Source organism: Gopherus flavomarginatus, chromosome 1 (assembly GCF_025201925.1).
Source record: "Gopherus flavomarginatus isolate rGopFla2 chromosome 1, rGopFla2.mat.asm, whole genome shotgun sequence".
Taxonomy (NCBI): Eukaryota; Metazoa; Chordata; order Testudines; family Testudinidae; genus Gopherus; species Gopherus flavomarginatus.
Window position 1 is genome coordinate 69,810,821 of NC_066617.1, and position 19,871 is coordinate 69,830,691.

Genomic DNA, 19,871 nt, shown 5'->3' on the forward strand with positions numbered 1-19,871 from the left:
CGGCATAGGGAAATGGGAAGAATACCCCTTCCCCAGCCGCAGGGAGCCGTGGGGGTCCCCCTGCCCTGCCCAGCTGGGAGCTTCAGGATACCCCTGCTGCCCACGGTATCTGAGAGCTTGGTTTCTTAGCTACTTGATTTAAAATGCACTTTATTATGCATTTATTTGTATTGTAATAGTGCCAGCAGTTCCCAATCATGAACTTAAATCCCTTTGTGATCAGTGCTGTGCACACATGTATGACAGTTCTTGCCCTGTGACAGTTTTAATGTGATAAGAAGCAGGTGCTGAAAGGAAAATGAGCCGAAGTACCAGGAAAACAAATTTTGGTGTAATAAGGACAAGAAGATATATGGGTAAGAGTCATATGGGGAGTCAGCATGGAAAAGTCACTGAATATGATGATGAGAGACTGGGCAGAGAAAGAGGCAGAGCCAAAAGTCAGAGGGGAAGATAGATGGTGATGAGTCAATTGAGCACCTTCAGGGAGGTAAATGGCTTTTTGAGCATGTCACTGGGTAAGTGATGTGGGAGAAATTACCTCTTTGTATTTGATTCTCAGCAATGCTCTTTGGTAGAAGCAAATAACTTGAAAAATTAAGACACACCTGACTGTTGATGTGTGAGGCAACCCAGAAAAGTAATAGTTGTCACCATCTACTAGTGTGCCTACACACACTCAGCAGGCAAATCCTGGCAGAGATCTGGGACAGTGTGGAGCGTAGAAGGGAGTTGTTCTCAAGCAGTACCTTTTCCCTCCAAGTTTCCAGATCCAGGAGTGGTATTAGGGTATGAGAGAATTCCATCTATCCATTCTCTTAAAGCAAGGGGATGGGAGTACTGAAGGGATAAATTGTGAAGCTAGTGGTACACTTTTAACTCACCCAAAGTGCATCTGCTACCAACACCCTGGTCGACACTTTTAATTTTGTAAATGTACAATTTAACATACCAGTCTGACCTCTTCCATCTTTATTCCTGAAATGGTTTTATAATTTGACAATTTATTGACTATATGCTCTTTGGTGAAAGTGCTGTCACTTTACTATGGGACAGAGTTTCTGGTATGATCCAGCACTTTTCCACCATTCAGTTCGCATAACAGGTTGGATTCAGGCTTTAAGTGGCCAGCACAGAAATTTCCCTTGCAGAGGGGAACTCTGCTCATGTAAACTTAGCAAAGGTAACTCCTGCACCACATGCCCCTGGCATGGATGTACTGTGTGTATGTGTGTAAGGTGGAGATATGCTACCCAGACCCTCCAAGTATACCAGTGGCTTTAGTCAGAGCAGCCCCAAAGCTGTCTGACCAATGGTGGGGCGAGCCTGGCACTGGATCAGGGAGCTGTAACCTCAGCAGAGCTCAGACATAAGGTAGAATTGAGCTTATTATTAAATTTAATAGTAGAAAAAGATTCTCATTGGCTAGTCTGGGCACCTTTGACATTATTTAAAACAACACTGCAAAAATGAGATGAGTAGCAAACCTCTGGCAAAGCTCCACGCTCAATACAACCTAATAGGCTGGACTTTTAGCACAAAACTCTGTCCCCTGAAAACAGTTTCCTTCACTCTTGAGACAGTCAGGCAAAAAGATTGCAAGTCTTTGAGGGGAGGGAAGGGAAGGAGTAAGGAGATAAGAAAAAGTGCAACTAATGTTTGAATTTGTCCTCTACAGGTGCACACCTATGTCAACACTACTGGTGTACAAGAGGAAAAAAAAAATAGATCCAGTGTGCATGTACCGCTGGAATTAAGGCTTTCTACTGTTGAAACAAGCAAGACAACAGAAGATCAAAATTGCACTGATGACCGAGATGCTCAGGTTCTTCTGGAGCCTGAAGGAGTCAAATTTGTTTTAGGACCAACACCTGTTCAAAGACAATTAATGGAAAGAGAGCAACTGGAGCAACTTGGGAGAGAACAAGTTAGTGGCAGCAGTACAAACACCTCTGAATGGGACACTGGGTACGACAGTGATGAACGTAAAGAAACACCTTCTGGTAATAAACTAGTGTATGAAAATCTAAATAGGTTATCAATCCCTAGTGCCTCAGGAGTCAGGAGAGGTCGTCTGACATCAACAAGTACCTCAGATACCCAGAATATTAACAACTCTGCTCAAAGGAGAACTGCATTGTTAAACTATGAAAACTTGCCATCTTTGCCTCCTGTTTGGGAAGCCCGCAAGCTAAGTAGAGATGAAGATGACAATTTAGGACCAAAGACCCCATCTCTGAATGGCTACCACAATAACCTAGATCCAATGCATAATTATGTAAATACAGAGAATGTAACTGTGCCAGCAAGTGCTCATAAAGTAGAATTTACACGACGTCGGGACTGTACACCAACAGTCTTTAACTTTGATATTAGACGTCCAAGTTTAGAACACAGGCAGCTCAATTATATACAGGTTGACTTGGAAGGTGGCAGTGACTCTGACAACCCTCAGACTCCAAAAACTCCTACCACTCCACTTCCACAAACTCCAACCAGGCGCACAGAGCTGTATGCTGTGATAGACATTGAAAGAACTGCTGCTATGTCAAGTTTGCAGAAAGCACTGCCACGAGATGATGGTACGTCTAGGAAAACTAGACATAACAGTACTGACCTGCCTATGTGAGCCCAGGAAACATTAAATCATTTGCACCTTTTGTGAAGTTTATAAAATTGAAGATGCAAATTCTTCATGTGCATTTTTTAACACTAATGCCTTTTATAGAGTAATAGACTTTTTCTGAATACTTCATGTGCTTGTCTAACAAAAGGGAAATAATGTAGAGCAGGTACTCATTAAATGACACCATTTTATTCTACAGTAATAGTAATTGCTGTGTAGAAGCATTGCCACTTTTCACAGTGCCTCTTTATTTAGTTAGAGTTGGAGTGACTGCCAGTCCTGAAGTTATCAATATTCTGGCCATGTGCCTATAATCATTAATGGCATTTGTAACATTTTATAAAGCCTCTTGATGTGCATTACTAGCTGATAGCCCTAATCTTGCAAGGTTGATATTTGTACCTTCACTCTCTTCATTCATGTGGCCTCCTCCAATATGAGAAGTGTGAGTAATTCATTATTCAATCAGTTTGACTTACATGATATAGTTTGGCTCATGTATAAACACCACGCTTCCTCGTATGTACGTCAGTTCATTTTTTGAAGTCATTTGGACAAGCTTCAGATTCTTGAAGGTTTTTTTTAATTTCTGTAACATTGAGGGGTTACATCAAGTTCACTTGGTCAGAGCTGGAGTTGGGTCTGAAATAAGCCATAAGTCATTTCCCCTAGAAAAGGTTTCCAAGTGATAGTACCAGAGCAGTTTTACAGAATTTTAATCTGAGTTTTCTGAAGGAATACACAGGTTGGTTGTATCTGTGATTTTAAGGTGTTCTTTAATTTCATAGTTCTGCTTACCTTTCCATCTTCATGTGTGCGATGTCGTCTTTGATCTATTCTGTAATGTCTGTAGGTTAAGAATAGTCAAGTTTTTGTGCATAATTTTAATTATTGTTTAGGATTTTTATGTGTGTTGCTCCTATTCAGTCTGCACATTGTCAAAGAAAAATCTCTTGAAGATCCAGTGGGAACTTTTTTACTTAATAAGGTTGCCTTTGTCCAGTGTTTTATTGTTTTACTTTTTATGTCTGACAGAAACATCCCAAAAGTGTTTGTTAGTGTCCAGCAGCATACAGCATTGCACAAGTGGAAAGGTATATTATGCATTTTTGTCTTCCTCTGAAGCATCAAATATAGGTCACCATGGGAGACAAGGTATTTCATTTGGTAGTTCAATGTGACAAACCCTAAATTTACAGTGTGGATCTGTAGTTGATGCACTTGGATTTAGAGAGAATTAGTTACTTACAATATGTAGAGAAGTTTTTGAAGGTAATATCTATGGGCATACATATTTTCCCTTTTGCAGCTAGTTAACTCAGTTACTCTAATGGCTTAACTGCTGATTGATGTTATGGTACATCCAGGTAGAATGCATCTGCTGAACATGCCAGGTATGCCCTTGACAGTCCCTTGTTCTATACTGAATATTAATAGAATTGAGATCAGTACAGCAGGTGCAGTGCAGGATCAGAAAGAAAACAGATTAAGGCTTGAGCCTGTGGAACTGACCATTATGTGGACTGGTGTAATGTACAATAATCCTTGAGCTGTGGGCGAGAAAAATCACATGCAAGAAACCCGAGGGGGAAGAGACTCAAAAAATGCTTAGGGTCCTCATGTAATATTTAAATTGAGCTTTCATTTAAAACATAACACTATTTCCAGTCCTTTGAATTGTGTGGAGGGTGTTCCTGTTTTCTTATTAAATTTTCCTTTTGTCTTCAGCCAGATAAATAGTAGGAAGAGTGTTAGCTGAAATACATTTTTCCTGTTCACACCAGTGAGATAATGGCAGCCTCATTTATATAGGTCAGGCTTTTTTATCCTGAAGGATTTCCAGTGTTTTTTACAAATTTTATAATACTGAAATGCATCCAGGCGCACAATCAATACACTTCACAGTAGTAAGGGAACAGGCATCTTAGTTGAGACAATTGTAAGAAAACTTCACTGAAAACTTTTCCATAATCATTTCACTATTAGTCTGTGCACTTGTATACATTTTTTTTGTGATTTAGGTGCTCGAAAAGGTGAGGGTCTAATAGCATTCACTAGAATCAGAGGTAGTGCAAATGCATGGTGCTATAAGTGTCCCTTGCTCCGCCCTGACATTGCACCGCTGTCATGATTTGCAACACATCATGCATATACTAATCCTGGGTCTGTCTTGAAGCGTTATTACCAATTGTTGCAAACTGTGTGGCGGATGTGTGAAGGTGGGCTAGGAACTAGAATCAGACCAACAAACTCTCGCTAATTTGTAAACTAAGACAAGATTTCAGCATACATTTCAAGCAGCTAAAAGGCTAGAACACTTAACTCACCAGCTATCTTATCTAGAGATTTATATGGCCCTCATCACCATAATATCGGAGTGTCTCAGTCATTAATGTATTTTATCCTCAAACACCCTGTAGAGTAAGGAAGTACTGTCCCCAATTTATGGGTGTGGGAACTGAGGCCCAAGTAAGCTTTACATGACTTGCTGAAGGTCACATAGAAAGTCTGTGGTTGAGCCAGGAATTCAACCCCGCTCTCCTGAGTTTTAGTCCAGTGCCCTGTCCACTAAATCATCCTTCCTATCCAACACCTACCATGGACCATTCAGAATAACGTTGTTGCCAACTCTTGCAATTTTATGAGTGTTGTAATATTTAGTGTTTTTCTTAAAGCCGTAGATCCTGGAGTCATGTGAATACTGCAAAAATCTCACTTTTTTTCTCTTCTCTTCCCTTCCCTTCCTGCCCAGATAAAGCTAAATTTCTTGCCCTTGGGGAGAAAAGATTGAAAATGTGATCCCTAAAGGATCAAAAACCAGAAGACATCTAAAAAGAAGCCAAATCCAATCTTGATTTTTTTTTTTTCTGATTCATGATTTTTGAATGCTTGGTGTTGGCCAATGTGCAACCCACTGAGCTGTCCCTCCCCTTGATTAAGTAGGAATGAGATAGAAACTACTCAGTACATCTATGGCATTGTTTTTATTTAATTTTCCCATTAAGTAGTTGCACTTTACCCTTAGAGACTTGGTTGTATCTTAGTCTCTTTAGAGTTGTGATGTTAGATTCACTATCTGCAGATCTGGGATTCAGTTTTTAGCAGAAATTTCTCAATTGTATTTTTAAGCATCTTTATTTTGGACCCACAAGTGTACAAAGCAAGATGCAACAAATATGTAACAGTTTATTGGAAAATAACTGGCCTAATATGTGAAGACTACCTAACCAATGCCCACAAAAGTGGCAAAATTTCTTTTAATTCTGTTGTTTATCCACAGTGTGCAGCTGGCCCCTGCCTTTCAGGCACATGACATATTCCACGCTACTAATCCTCCAGTGTGTAAAGCCTTTAAGCTAGAAATTGCTCCACCCAATGCCATGACTAGTAAAAAGTGCAGTGTGTTCATATATTATACTACTTTTCAAGTAACTGCTCTAACCAATTCTTATTTGCATATATAAAAGAATATTAGGAGGCACTGTCCAGGACTCCATTGTTAATGTTGCATTGAAAATGCAGTTAAAGTGGGAATTTAATCCATTGATTACACAAGGAAAAATAAGTATTTTCTTACCAATTTGATACTGCATACTTAAGAGGTGCAGAATTATATTTTGTGAAAGTTTTTTTTCAGTGATTCTATCAAATACATTTAAAAATGACCAATTCTGAAAATTTTGATTGGCTTTATAACGTTCTTTTGGTTTCTCCTCAGTGAAGTGTCTAAATTAAAAAATTGTACTCATGTCCTGATAATGTATTGAGTATATGGCAGGTGTTGAATATAACAAGTTACACAATAAGGCCTTAATCTTGCTCTCATTTAAATCAATAACAAAACTATTATCTTCAGTGGTGCAGTATCAGGCCCCCAAGTATTTATCTTTACATTTTGCACTTAACTACTTAAATGCTGAGATATTTGACTGACAGTGTGTTCAGATTTCTGACACAGAAAGCATTTTACTGCAACATAGAATGCAGTTGATCTGGGTCCTGAATATCATATCTGTGGCCCAGACTAAGATTTCAAAGCAGGGACACTCTGTGGCCCAGCTCCCTGCAACAGCTGCATGAGCAGCTACCCCAGTATTGTTCCTTGGAGCCTCATTTCCGCCTGTTCAAGAGCTAGTCTCACCCTCCCTCGTGTTTGATAATCCATCACCCTTCACCCAGTCAGGCTTTCATATTCACTCAAAGCCCAGACAGGCACTGAAAGAAATGGAGGCATCTACATGCAAGTCATTTAACTTAAGGTAAATTAAACAGTACTTTCATGGGCATGACAACTTGAAACTGTTACCTAAGTGTAAGAGAGACAGAGACAAATCTCCTTGTGTAAATCAACAATTGGTTTCAGTGGAGTTATGCCAACCTATGCCCACTGAAAATCCAGCCCAGAATATTCATATTGATGTCTGGGGTAGATCCATTTTGCCCAGGATGAGGCAGTATCAGTAGAGGACAGATTGCCTTTGCCGTCTTTCACTTCAATTAAGAGTAGGACTGTCAAGCAATTAAAAAAAAAAAAAAGTAATCTCAATTGTGCAATTAAAGAATAATAGAATATAATTTATTTAAATCTTTTTGGATGTTTTCTACATTTTCAAATATATTATTTCAATTACAACACAGAATACAAAGTGTATAGTGCTCACTTTATATTTACTTATTATAAATATTTGTGCTGTAAAAACGCAAGAAATAGTATTTTTAAATTCACCTCATAAAAGTACTGTAATACAATCTCTTTATCATGAAAGTTGAATTTACAAATGTAGAATTATGTATAAAAAATAACTGCATTCAAAAATAGAACAGTGTAAAACTTTAGAGCCTACAAGTCCACTCAGTCCCACTTCTTGTTCAGCCAGTCACTCAGGCAAAGAAGTTTGTTTACATTTGCAGGAGATAATGCTGCCCGCTTCTTGTTCACAATGTCACCTAAAAATGAGAACAGGCCTTCGCATGGCACTATTGTAGCCGGCGTCGCAAGATATTTATGTGCCAGATGCGCTAAGGATTTATATGTCCCTTCATGCTTCAATGACCATTCCAGAGGACATGCGTCCATGCTGATAACGAGTTCTGCTTGATAATTATCCAAAGCAGTGCAGACCGACGCATGTTCATTTTCATGATCTGAGTCAGAGGCCACCAGCAGAAGTTTGATTTTCTTTTTTGCTGGTTCAGGTTCTGTAGTTTCCGCATTGGAGTGTTACTCTTTTAAGACATGCTGCACACCTCATCACCTTCAGATTCTTAAACCTTGGGTTGAGTGCTGTAGCTATCTTTAGAAATCTCACATTGGTACCTTCTTTGCATTTTGTCAAATCAGCAGTGCAAGCATTCTTAAAACTAACGTGCTGAGTCATCACCCGAGACTGCTATAACATGAAATATATGATGGAATGTGGGTAAAACAGAGCAGGGGACATACTGTTCTTCCCCCAAGGAGTTCAGTCACAAATTTAATTAATGCATTAGTTTTTTAACAAGCGTCATCAGCATGGAAGCATGTCCTGTGGAATGGTGGCCGAAGCATGAAGGGGCATACGAATTTTTAGCATATCTGGTATGTAAATACCTTGCAATGCTGGCTACAAAAGTGCCATACAAACGCCTGTTCTCACTTTTGGGTGACATTGTAAAAAAGAAGGGGGCAGCATTATCTCCTGTAAATGTAAACAAACTTGTTTGTCTTAGTGATTGGCTGAACAAGAAGTAGGAATGAGTGGACTTTGTTTTGTTTTTGAGTGCAGCTATGTAACAAAAAAAAAATCTACATCTGTAAGTTGCACTTTCACTATAGAGAGATTTCATTATGGTACTTGTACGAGGTGAACTGAAAAATACTGTTTCTTTTGCTTATAATTTTTACAGTGCAAATATTTGTAATAAAAATAATATAAATTGAGCACTGTATACATTGTGTTGTGTTGTAATTGAAATCAATATATTTGAAAATGTAGAAAAACATCCACAAATACTTAATAAATTTCAGTTGTTTAACAGTGCTATTAAAACTGCAATTAATTGTGATTTTTTTTGAGTTAATTGTGTGAGTTAACTGCAATTAATCGAGAGCCTGAATTAAGAGAGAACAAGTTTTCATTGAATTATTACTACATAGTGTGTGATGTTGCATCCCTGATGTGGAGCTCTGTTTCTTAACAGAACTACCTGCTTCATATAAGGTGGAATCTGTAGTAGAACTCCCTATCTGCACTGTACTGTGTTATTTAGGTCTGCAAATAAAGATGAATTTGAGGAAACATACTGTAGAAACTGGCAGTGGATCTAATTGGTTTCTTAGAGGAAAATTTATTTTCTCTCAACCGTCACTAGAAGAGGCTAAGACAAGTTTTGAGCCTCCATGTTGGCTGATAGAAATAGATTTTGGCATTTAAATGTAGTTTTTTTCCATGAATAGCAATTCAGGCATTCAAATTTGACAGTATTTATTTCATTAAAATATTTAATCAAGCTCATGTAAGATGTGTTCATGTTGAATTCTTCATTTACATTCTCAAAAACAAACAAACAAAAAGCCATGGGGAAATTCCAGCACAAAAAACTGCGTTAACATGGAGCTAAGGCCGCTGATGTCCATTCCTAAATAGTACTCCTTAAAAAGATAGGAAATCTTGAGTTAAGGTTCTTTCACAATCTTTAGAAATTATTGTCTCTTCTAGGCAACACACACATAAGATGAATAGGAAATTTAAAATTTACATAGCAGACTTAACTCTGACCATGCATATGTTAATGTTGCTTGTAATTATGCTTTAAATATGACTTCAGACATTTGTCAGATGTATTATTAGGATATTTCCTAACATTGTTTAATCCAGTTTAACGCAGTATTTTGTGTGGAAATATGTAGGTATATAGGTGGAAATATGTCTGAGATATCTTTAAGTCATGAAACAAGTATTGGACATTTTTATATTTTTTATATATTTACAAAGGGCATTTAAAAATTTTCTTGCAGTTTTAGTAATTATCTAGTGTGATAAGACACACATTGTGACAAAGTTTTCTGATATATCCATTACCTTGGTGTATTTCTATTTAATGTAGCAAATATGTATATAAACAAATGAGATGATGTAAAAATATAATTAAAAATTAGGTTGTATGCTCGTTGGGGCAGGGACTAAGTCTTCCTTTGTGTTTTGTAAAGAGCCTAGCACAATGGGACCCCAGTGCTGACTGGTGTCTGAGAATTACAGTGATAAAAATAAGAGATGATGATGTAGGGGCAGAACTTCATCTTTATTTGAGAAGCATGAGTACTAAGGTGTTGTGAAGCTCACCTTTCCACTCCCTGATTCTGGGGGCCGCTGTGTGCCTGGCCCAGGAACATTCCTCCGCATCAGCTGCAAACCAGCCCAAAATCACAGTGAGTGAATGATAGAGCATAGGGGTATATCAACCATGCTCCCATTCCTCTAACAACATCCTCTGTGCTGGCAGCAGAGGTGGGGGTGTGAGGTAGGAGCCTCTCTGTGGATTATTTTTGTACTGGCGTGATCTTGAGCTGGATACACTCTCTGGGCCCGTTGAAGCCTGCAGAAAGATTTCTGTTGATTTCAGTGTCTGGACCAGGTGCTACCTGATCAGATTCGGCTGGCAGTGAGTGCAAAATGGCTGCACTATACCAGAAGATCTGGCTGATCAAGCTATTCAGGAATGGCCTAAAAATACTGTAAAAATATAAATATATTTAATTACCTATACTTAAAAAAAAATCCTATTTGTGGTGGCCAGAGTTAAAATTACTATATAAATTTTTATTTGTCATACATACATGTACATTGATTGAGCTGTTATGTATGAAAGAGTGTGAAAGAAACAGCTCAGGATTGCTTGTATTTTTAATGCTAGGAATGGACATCAGCAGCCATGACTCCAAATGAATGCAAATTTTGGCATTGATTTGTGTAAGGGTAGATATGTATGCGCGCACACACACGCACACACAGACAGACACACACACATAGGTACTAACTTTGTACTTTCCCTGAAGTTGCCAAATCTTTAACAGACATTCTCACTTGTAAGATATTGGTACTTAATTACTGAATGTATAGGATATGTTTCTGGTTTGAAAAGGAAAATTAGTGTTGTATGGTATCCCACAATACAGTGTGTCCCAACTATAAACATTGCCTTTTTTTTGCATGTAACACCTCATTCTGTAGTTGCATCACCTAGGACTATTACTTCTGAACCATGGTCTGCATCTTAACTAAACTGCAAATTTGCAATTACAGTACAGCTGAATACAGCTCTAGCATGAAAGCTGACTGGTAGTAATAGTACAGCAGTCACCATTGTGCCACAAATGCATTTATTAAATGCAGAAATATATATTTCTATAAAGGCCAAAATCATGTTTTTATGTTCCTTTATTGTCATTACATTGTATGATATTGTAAGATTATTTTATGTTCTAATTTGCATTATAAAATGTTTTTTCCTACTTAAAGGCGTAAATATAACAACTTTGTATAAAGGTAGCTTTCTAGATTTTTATTTCTTATGAAAAGTCTAAATAGTGGGAGTACCATTGCCAAATTGTTTATACAATTTCTATGAACTTTGCCCTGTTTGGTTAATCTTTTACAGACATTCCATGTTTCTTTTTATGAGAAAATTGACACTTTCTGCATAGTACAGTATTTTTATGCTGTTCCAAATCAGCATATTAGAATTTTATTTTAATTTTTGGTTTGCATTTTCATTACTGATAGCTTACCAAATGTTCATTTTTAAAAAATGTATTATGTAATGTTGACAACATTGTCATCCTCCCTCATCAGTGCCAACTTCATTTTTTTAAAAATTGTAGCATGGCAATAAAAATGATTTTACATTGTAGGGAGCATGTGAATTTCTTGTTTGGGACTGGGTTCTGATTTTCATTATTCAATATTGGGTGTGTTGTACCTTCAACCCAATGGAAAAGATATTTGTCCTTTTTCACCATTGTCCTTGGCGCGCCATAGCCTTATTAGCTGGCATTGTGTATTCACGTAATTTTCTGAATCTCATTTATCACAAAGATGCCTCTCTTCTATTTCCAATGTATTATTAGGATGTATTACTAGGATATATAATTTTTAAGTTTGGAAATTTTCTGTGGTGGCCCTGGAATTATCTGTGTGAATTTTTTTTGAGTGGTGTTCAGGCCTTACATCTTTGTAATATATAGAAAGTTGTTGCTTTTCAGTATGGTGCCATTTAAATTGATACATACCCCATATTTCTTGAAGTAAATAATCAGTTCTATAGAAAATGAACTCAATCTTCTTCAAGGCAGATAGCAAAATTAGGTCAAGAGTCATCCCCTTAATCACAAGAAGTTAATATGTCATTGCTATTAATTCAGTATCAGTAAAAGTATTAAAACAGCCTTGTAAAATCACAGTGGCAAGGACTATAAATTTTAATCTGCAACAGTTCAACATACAAAACTGAACTCCTGGTTCTGCAGTAAGCATAGCGTCCAAGACTGTATTGATGAAGCCCCAATGATAGTCATTTATGCTCTGACTCAACCGTCCATCCATACACAGCTAAGCACTTAGCTTGTGCTTAACTCTAAGCCCTTCCTTTTGTTCCACTGACTTCATAGAAATATAGGGCTGGAAGGACCTAAAGAGATCATCTAGTCCACCCCCACCCCCTATTCTGAGGCACAACTGAGTATACCTAGACCAGCCCTGACAGAAGTTTCTCTAACCTGTTCTTAAAAACCTTATCGTTAGAAAGTTTTTCCTAATATCTAACTTAAATCTCCATAGCTGCAAACTAAGTCGATTACTTTTTGTTCTACCCTCAGTAGACATGGAGAACAATTGATCACCATCCTCTTTATACTAACCTTTTACGTATTTGAAGACTGTTGTCTCCCCTCAGTCACCTTCTCTCTAGAGCAAACGTGCCTCATTCATTTAATCTTTTCTCAAGTCATGTTTTCTAAACCTCTTAGCATTTGTTTTGTTCTGCTCTGGACTGTCTCCAATTATTTCACATTTTTTAAAATGTAGTACCCCAAACTCAACTCAGTACTCCAGATGAGGCCTTGCCAGTGCTGAGTATGGTGAAACAATTCTATCCTGTGTCCTACATATAGGGTGACCAGACATCAAGTGTGAAAAATCGGGATGGGGGGTGGGTAATGAGAGCCTATATAAGAAAGACCCAAAAATCGTGACTGTCCTTATATAATCGGGACATCTGGTCACCCTACCTACATGTGACACTCCTGTTACTACATCTCAGAATTGTATTTACCTTTTCCACAATACTATCACACTGACTCATACCAGTTGGTGATTTATTATAACTTTGGGATCCTTTTTCTGCAGTACTACTGCCTAGCCAGTTATTCCCATTTTTATTTGTGCATTTGATTTTTCTTTGTTCTGCAAGTACTTTGTATTTGTCTTTATTGAATTGCACGGTTATTTTGAATTCTAATACTTTGAAGGAAAGTATTTGCAACTCCTCCTTGCTTGGTGTCATCCACAGATTTTATAAGCATACTCTCCACTCCATCATCCAATTCAGTAAAAATATTGAATAGTACCGGACCAAGACAGATCCCTGTGAGATATGCTCCTCCCAATGTGACAGCGACCCATTAATAACTATTCTTTGAGTATAGTTTTTCAACCAGTTTTGCATCTACCTTTTAGTAATTTCATCTAGACCACAATTCCTTAGTTTGCTTATGAGAATGTCACAGGGGACTGTCATGTCATCATCTTGATTTTTAGTAAGGCTTTTATCTACCACTTCACCCCTGTCCACTAGGCCAATAACCCTGTCAGTGACAGAAATTAGGTTGGTTTGGTATGATTTTTTTGTTGATAAATCTATGTTGGTCATTCCTTATAGCCCTATTCTCTAAGTGTTTACAAATTGATTAATGAGTTGTTCCAATATCTTTCCAGGTATCAAAATAAGACTGACTAATCTATAATTCCCTGAGTCCTTTTTGTTTGCCTTTTTAAATATAGATACTATGTTTGCCCTCTCCAGTTCTCTGGGATCTCACCCATCCTCCCTGAGTTCTTGAAAATATTTGGTAACAGTTCTGAGATTTCTTAATCCAGTTCCTTAAGTACACTAGGATGAAGTTCATCAGGCCCTGCTGTCTTGAGTACATCTAACTGATCTAAATATATAATTCTTCTTTCTCTATTCTGTCTTACATACCTCCCCCCTTGTTGTTAATATTAATTGTGTTATCTGGTCACCATTAACCTTTTTAGTGACAACTGAAGCAAAACAGGCATTAAACATGTCAGCCTTCTTGATGTCATTTACTAGCTCTCTTTCCCCACTAAGTAGAGAACCTACACTTTCCTTAGTCTTTCTCTTGCTCCTATTGTAGTTAAAGAACCTCTTCTTGCCTTTTATGTCACTTTCTAGGTGTAACTTATTTTGTGCCTTAGCCTTTCTGCTTTTGTCCCTACATGCTTGTGCTATTTTTTTAACTCCTCCTTAGCAACTGGTCCATGTTTCCACTTTTTGTAGGATACTTTCTTGATGTTCACGTCATTATAGCTCCTCATAGAGCCATGTTGGCCTCTTACTGTTCTTCCTCTGTGTTCTGGGACAGATTGCAGTTCTGCCTTTCATATTGTCCCCTTAAGAAACTGCTGGCTTTCCTGAACTCGTTTGTCCCTTAGATTTTCTTCCCATGGGATCTTACCTACCAATTCTCTGATGTTATTAGTTTGCTTTTGTGAAGAATGTAAGACTGTCAAAAGCCTTACTAATGTCAAGATAATATCACATCTACTGCTTTTCTCTATTCACTAGATTGGTACCTTGTTAAAGAAGAAAATTAGCTGGGTTTGGCATTTGTTCTCAGTAAATCCACCTTGGCTGTTACTTATCACCTTATCCTCTTAAGTTTGAACAAATTGATTTTGTTTAGTTCAGTATCCTTCCAGCTATTGATGCTAGTCTGATTAGTCTATATTTCCCCACCTCCTCCTCCCCCACACCCTTCCTAAAGATAGGTATGTTTGTCCTTCTGTTCTCTGGCACCTCAATGTTCCTCTGAGTTCTCAAAGGTAGTGGCTAATGGTTCATTGATGCCTTTGGCCAGTTCCTTAAACACTCTAGGTCCTGCCAACTTGAATACATCTTAACTTATTTAAATATACTTTAACTTGTTCTTTCGCTATTTCCATCCTGTTCTTTAAACACCACAACTTCTCTTTTGATGGCTGCTGCACAATGCACAGAGGTTTTCATTAAGTTGGCCAAAATGATACCTCAGCTATTTTAAAAAGTGTTTTAAAGTTATCAATTTAAAAATAACAAAACTGTTTTAATTAACAAGAGATTTCTTGAAACCTTATATTTTCCCAGACTAGTTCTCCACAGAGCCTATAAAACAGTTCTTAGAGCCTATGAAAGTTTCATAAATATTGAATTCAAACTGTAGGAGAGGGGGAAGAGGAATGATGAGCACGGGCGATTAAAGAAAGGCAGCAGTAGCTGCTTAAACACATTTTTCTTTCTACCTCATACGGCGACTAGCTATACCTAATACAGGCTTTAAAGGTAGTAAAACATGAGGATGAAGTTTTAAGCAGTTGAGTATTCACAAAGAGGTACATGTATAATACAGGGTTAGTGATAGTGTGGTTTCTTGTGTGCCAAAAATGGCATCAGGCCAAGGCTTAGACACCTAGTTGACAGTCTGGAAAATATAGGGGCAGATGGCTGCTTTTCAGCTCTCTTTGTAAGAGACTATGGGTAAGATATTTAAAAAGTGCACTATAGTATTTTAATGAAGATGTTTCTACAGCCGTGTATTGGGGGTAGCCGTGTTACTCTGTATCCACAAAAACAACAAGGAGTCCGGTGGCACCTTTAAAGACAACAGATTTATTTGGGCATAAGCTTTCATGGGTAAAAAAACTCACTTCTTCAGATGCCGTGGGAGATCTTCTCTCATTGGCATAGTTAATCTACCTCCACAGGAGGCAGTAGCTATGTTGATGGGAAAACTCTGCTGATGACATAGCGTTGTGTCCACTGGAGGTTAGGCATTGCTCAGGGCTGTGGATTTTTCATACCCTGTGCCAACACAGGTATATCGATGTAAGTTTGTAGTGTAGAGCTGGCCTAAGGATTTTTGTACCCTGATAGTAGGCATTGTGCTGGTTTGGTGAGCTTTGATGAATGCAGGAGAGTTGCCTTCTATTACAAGCTCTTTGCCTTGTAATAGAATATTTAAGTCAACTACTAATTGAAGATTTGGAAGTTACCAATAACTGAAGGTAGGAGGAGAGGAAAATAAAATATTCAGACATGCTTATTACTGCACAGCTGAATATTCTAGTTTTCAGGTTTTGAAGCTGTCTTAAATGTGGAGTTTCTGGAATTACAACTCTGATCCTGCCTCATGTGCTGGATAGTCCTATCATAGGAAGGGCAAGCCTGAATGATGAAACAAATTCAGTTAAACCCATTTTCCCTTTCTCAGAGAGGTATCCATGTTAGTTTGTATCCATAAAAACAACGAGGAGTCGGGTGGCACCTCAAAGACTAACAGATTTATTTGGGCATAAGCTTTTGTGGGTAAAAAACCCACTTCTTCAGAGTCATGCATGTGAAGAAGTGGTTTTTTTTATCCACAAAAGCTTATGCCCAAATAAATGTTAGTCTTTGAGGAGTCTGGTGGCACCTTATTATTTTCCTTTTCTTGTTTTATAATCTAGCGGCTGAGAAGTCCAACATCCACAACATAAAAAGAAAGCTTCCCTCCTCACACACTGATTTGTGTATAGGAACCTCAGCTCCCCATGCTCATAGCCTGCTGATGCAAGATGAGGGCTTCCATTAGCCTAAATAAACTCTTACTGTTCCACCTGTGTGCTGGTAAAGTGCCTATATAAACAATTCTTAACAGTAGTGAATAGTGGGGAAGCAGCATGTTGCATTTGCTGATGCAGCATGTAGCTGCAAGAGCCCAAGAAGACTGCTATAGTTCCAGTGGCATGTAGAGTACATATGCTCTTTGCATGGATATAAATAGCAGTGTGGAGACAGTGAGCCACTGCTTAGGTAAGGAAAGACACAGAAGCTTTAGCCCAGGGGTCGGCAACCTTTCAGAAGTGCTGTGCCAAGTCTTCATTTATTCACTCTTGTGCCAGTAATACATTTTAAAGTTTTTAGAAGGTCTCTTTCTATAAGTTTATAGTAACTAAACTATTGTTGTATGTAAAGTAAATAAGGTTTTTAAAATATGTAAGAAGCTTCATTGAAAATTAAATTAAAATGCAGAGCCCCCTGGACTGGTGGCCAGGACCCAGGCAGTGTGAGTGCCACTGAAAATCAACTCACGTGTAGCCTTAGGCACCCGTGCCATATGTTGCCTACCCCTGCTTTAGCCTATATACACTGCATGCCTCCCTGCATTCCCAAGCACTGCCTTCCATCTCTATGCTATTTTTAGTACAGTACCTGTCTTACTGCCTTCCCCTCTCAGACAGGCTCTGGAAACCCCTGATGCCTCCACCTGCCAGAGACTTTCTAGCTACACCTGGCAGCGTAGATGCAGTGGCTAGCTGTCTTCAGATCCCTTACATGCCGCCGCAAGTGTATACAAGGCCAAATGTCCCATCCCCATTATTGTACCCCTGCCCCTCCTCTGACAATCTTTTGGGAAAGGGGTTGGGGCCTGCTGCATGGGCCAGGCTCACCCAAGACAGGGAGAAGTGGGGTGGTTGCTGCTGTGTGGGGTCTGCTGGGCTGGAGGTAGTCCCTAGTAGGGTGGGCACAATGCTATTGCATTATGGGACAGCCACCAGCTCTTAACGTGGCAGTGGGCTGTTCCCACCCTCTCCCCAGCAGCGTTCTCTGGGGTCTGGCCTCAGCACAGCTCCACGCCCTGTTGCCAACCACATATAGCAAGAAGTCACCAGACAAATCCTGAAAAGGCACTAGATATAGCAGTTTAAGCAGTCAAAAGGAGTAAAAAAATGTCACTAAACAAAATTTCCAGAGAATTTAACAGAATTTTTACTTTTATATGAAGGCCCAAGTGCATATAGTCACAAAATCATTCACAAGCAGCTCAATCGTGTTCATAAAATCCATTCCATGCTCGTCTTGTTACATTCTGTTGTACACCAAGTCAATGTCATTATGTCTTAATTGAGCATGTCCTCAAAGGAATCTCATTCCAGGGCTTCTTGGGTTGAGATCACTATAATCTGCAGGTGAGGAAAAGAAGTCAATGGACAGGGGCAGTAGGTTTGTATAATTTTTGGTGGTGCCCAGAATAGGTCCAAGTTCCGCCCCCCGTGCCATCTGCCTAAGGCTCCGGGAAGAAGTTTGGGTATGGGAGGAGTGTGGGCTCTGGGACAGAGTTTGGGTGCTAGGTGCAGGTTGTGGGCTGGGGCAGGGATTTGGGGTGCAGGCTCTGGGAGGAAGTTTGGGTGCAGGAGGGGTGCAGGCTCTGGGAGACAATTTGGGTGCTGGGTGTGGGCTCTGGCCTGGGACAGAACATTGCGGTGTGGGAGAGGGTGCAGGGTGTGGGGCTGGGGGCCAGAGAGGAGGACTTGCCCCGCCCCGCCCTCTCCCCACCAGCAGCAGCAAGCTCTGGGGAAGGACTGTCCCTCCAGCCTGACATCCAAGGCCCACCAGGCTGCTGCTCAGGAGGTCCAGCTAGGATAAGCCCCTTCCCCCCCCCCCAGAGTTGCCTTGGAGTCACCTGCCAGGGAGTGGGGGGGCGAGGGGCCCTGCCACGCACCTCCTCCCATCCTCAGGCACAGCAGCCACTTCAGCCTGCCCACAGCACTACTCATTTGTAGCTGGCAGCAGCCACGGATGCTCGGGGGAGGCATGCGGGCTGGCAGGCAGGACTAGGGGAGAGACCTGGCCCCAAACATTGATGAAGCCAGGCCCAATGGGCCCTGAATTTGCTGGAGCCCAGGCACCATGGGCCTGTATAACTAGCTGCCCCTGTTGGTGGAGGCTAATTAAATACTTTGCTAAGGCCAGGTGCACTGTGGAGAGAGTAGCGCATTAACCGGGGCCTGTTTTTACCCAAATGTATTGTTTCTTGCTGCTCTGTAGTAGGCAGCAAAACCTGTGATGCAGGGAAAGATGGCTAATGAAGCAGGCATGGCAGGGGAGGCAGGAGAGCTGCAGGGCTGGAAGGTGGGATGGGATGATACAGGGCCATGTTCCCCAATGGACCAGGGGGCACAATGCTTCCAGGGATGAAGCCTTTACTACAGGATCAAAGATGGAGTTATCTTGATTTTTGGCTCCCTTTTACTCCTTCCCCTGGGTTTAGCTGCCCAGCTATTTTCAGAAATCAAACCCTAGAAGCAGGGGGAATGGGGAAGGGTCAAGCTAGCAGATTTTTTTTAAATCTACTTTTTTTGGCTCCCTGCAGTGCAGTGCTCAGGTCAGGCGAATGCCCTCTTTCCTCTGGTTCTAGACACTCCCTTTCATTAACTGGTTGGCTCACATCCAGACTGCAAGAAAGGGAGGCTCAGCTGCAATTAACCCACCTGCCTGACCTGGGCTGCTTTTCCTTGCCTGCAGATTATAGTGACCTCAGCGCAAAAAGCCCTGGAATGTAATTCCTTCTGAGGCCATGTTCAACTGAGATGTAATGACATTGCCATGGTATGCAACAGACTGTAGCAAGAAGAGCACAGAGTGGATCGTAGTGGGAGACCGGCCAGTCCTTGCTTACAGACAGCCCCCTAACCTGAAGCAAATACTCACCAGCAACCACAGACCCCACAACAAAAACACTAACCTAGGAACCTATCCTTGCAAGAAAGCCCATTGCCAACTCTGTCCACCAATCTATTTAGGGGACACCATCATAGGCCCTAATCACATCAGTCACACTACCAGAAGCTCATTCACCTGCACATCTACCCAATGTGATATATGCCATCATGTGCCAATAATGCCCCTCTGCCATTTACATTGGCCAAACCGGACAGTCTCTACATAAAAGAATAAATGGACGTAATTCAGGCATCAAGAATTATAACATTAAAAAACCAGTCAGAGAATACTTCAATCTCCCTGGTCACTCGATTACAGACCTAAAAGTCGCAATATTACAACAAAAAAGCTTCAAAAACAGACTCCAATGAGAGACTGCTGATTTGGAATTAATTTGCAAACTGGACACCATTAAATTAGGCTTGAATAAAGACTGGGAGTGGATGGG

The 19,871-nt window shown here is 39.9% G+C and overlaps 1 protein-coding gene across 5 annotated transcripts in view; it reads left to right on the plus strand.

The window, feature by feature from the left end:
- FRS2 (fibroblast growth factor receptor substrate 2) overlaps positions 1–11,515 on the plus strand; it is an 86,796-nt gene extending 75,281 nt beyond the window's left edge. For all 5 annotated transcript variants that reach the window (XM_050935551.1, XM_050935549.1, XM_050935550.1 and 2 more), the window contains one exon: positions 1,679–11,515. In XM_050935551.1, the coding sequence (XP_050791508.1) occupies positions 1,679–2,629 (951 nt within the window). In that variant the 3' untranslated portion in view covers positions 2,630–11,515. The remainder of the gene's footprint in view (positions 1–1,678) is intronic.
- The last annotated feature ends 8,356 nt before the right edge of the window (positions 11,516–19,871 follow it).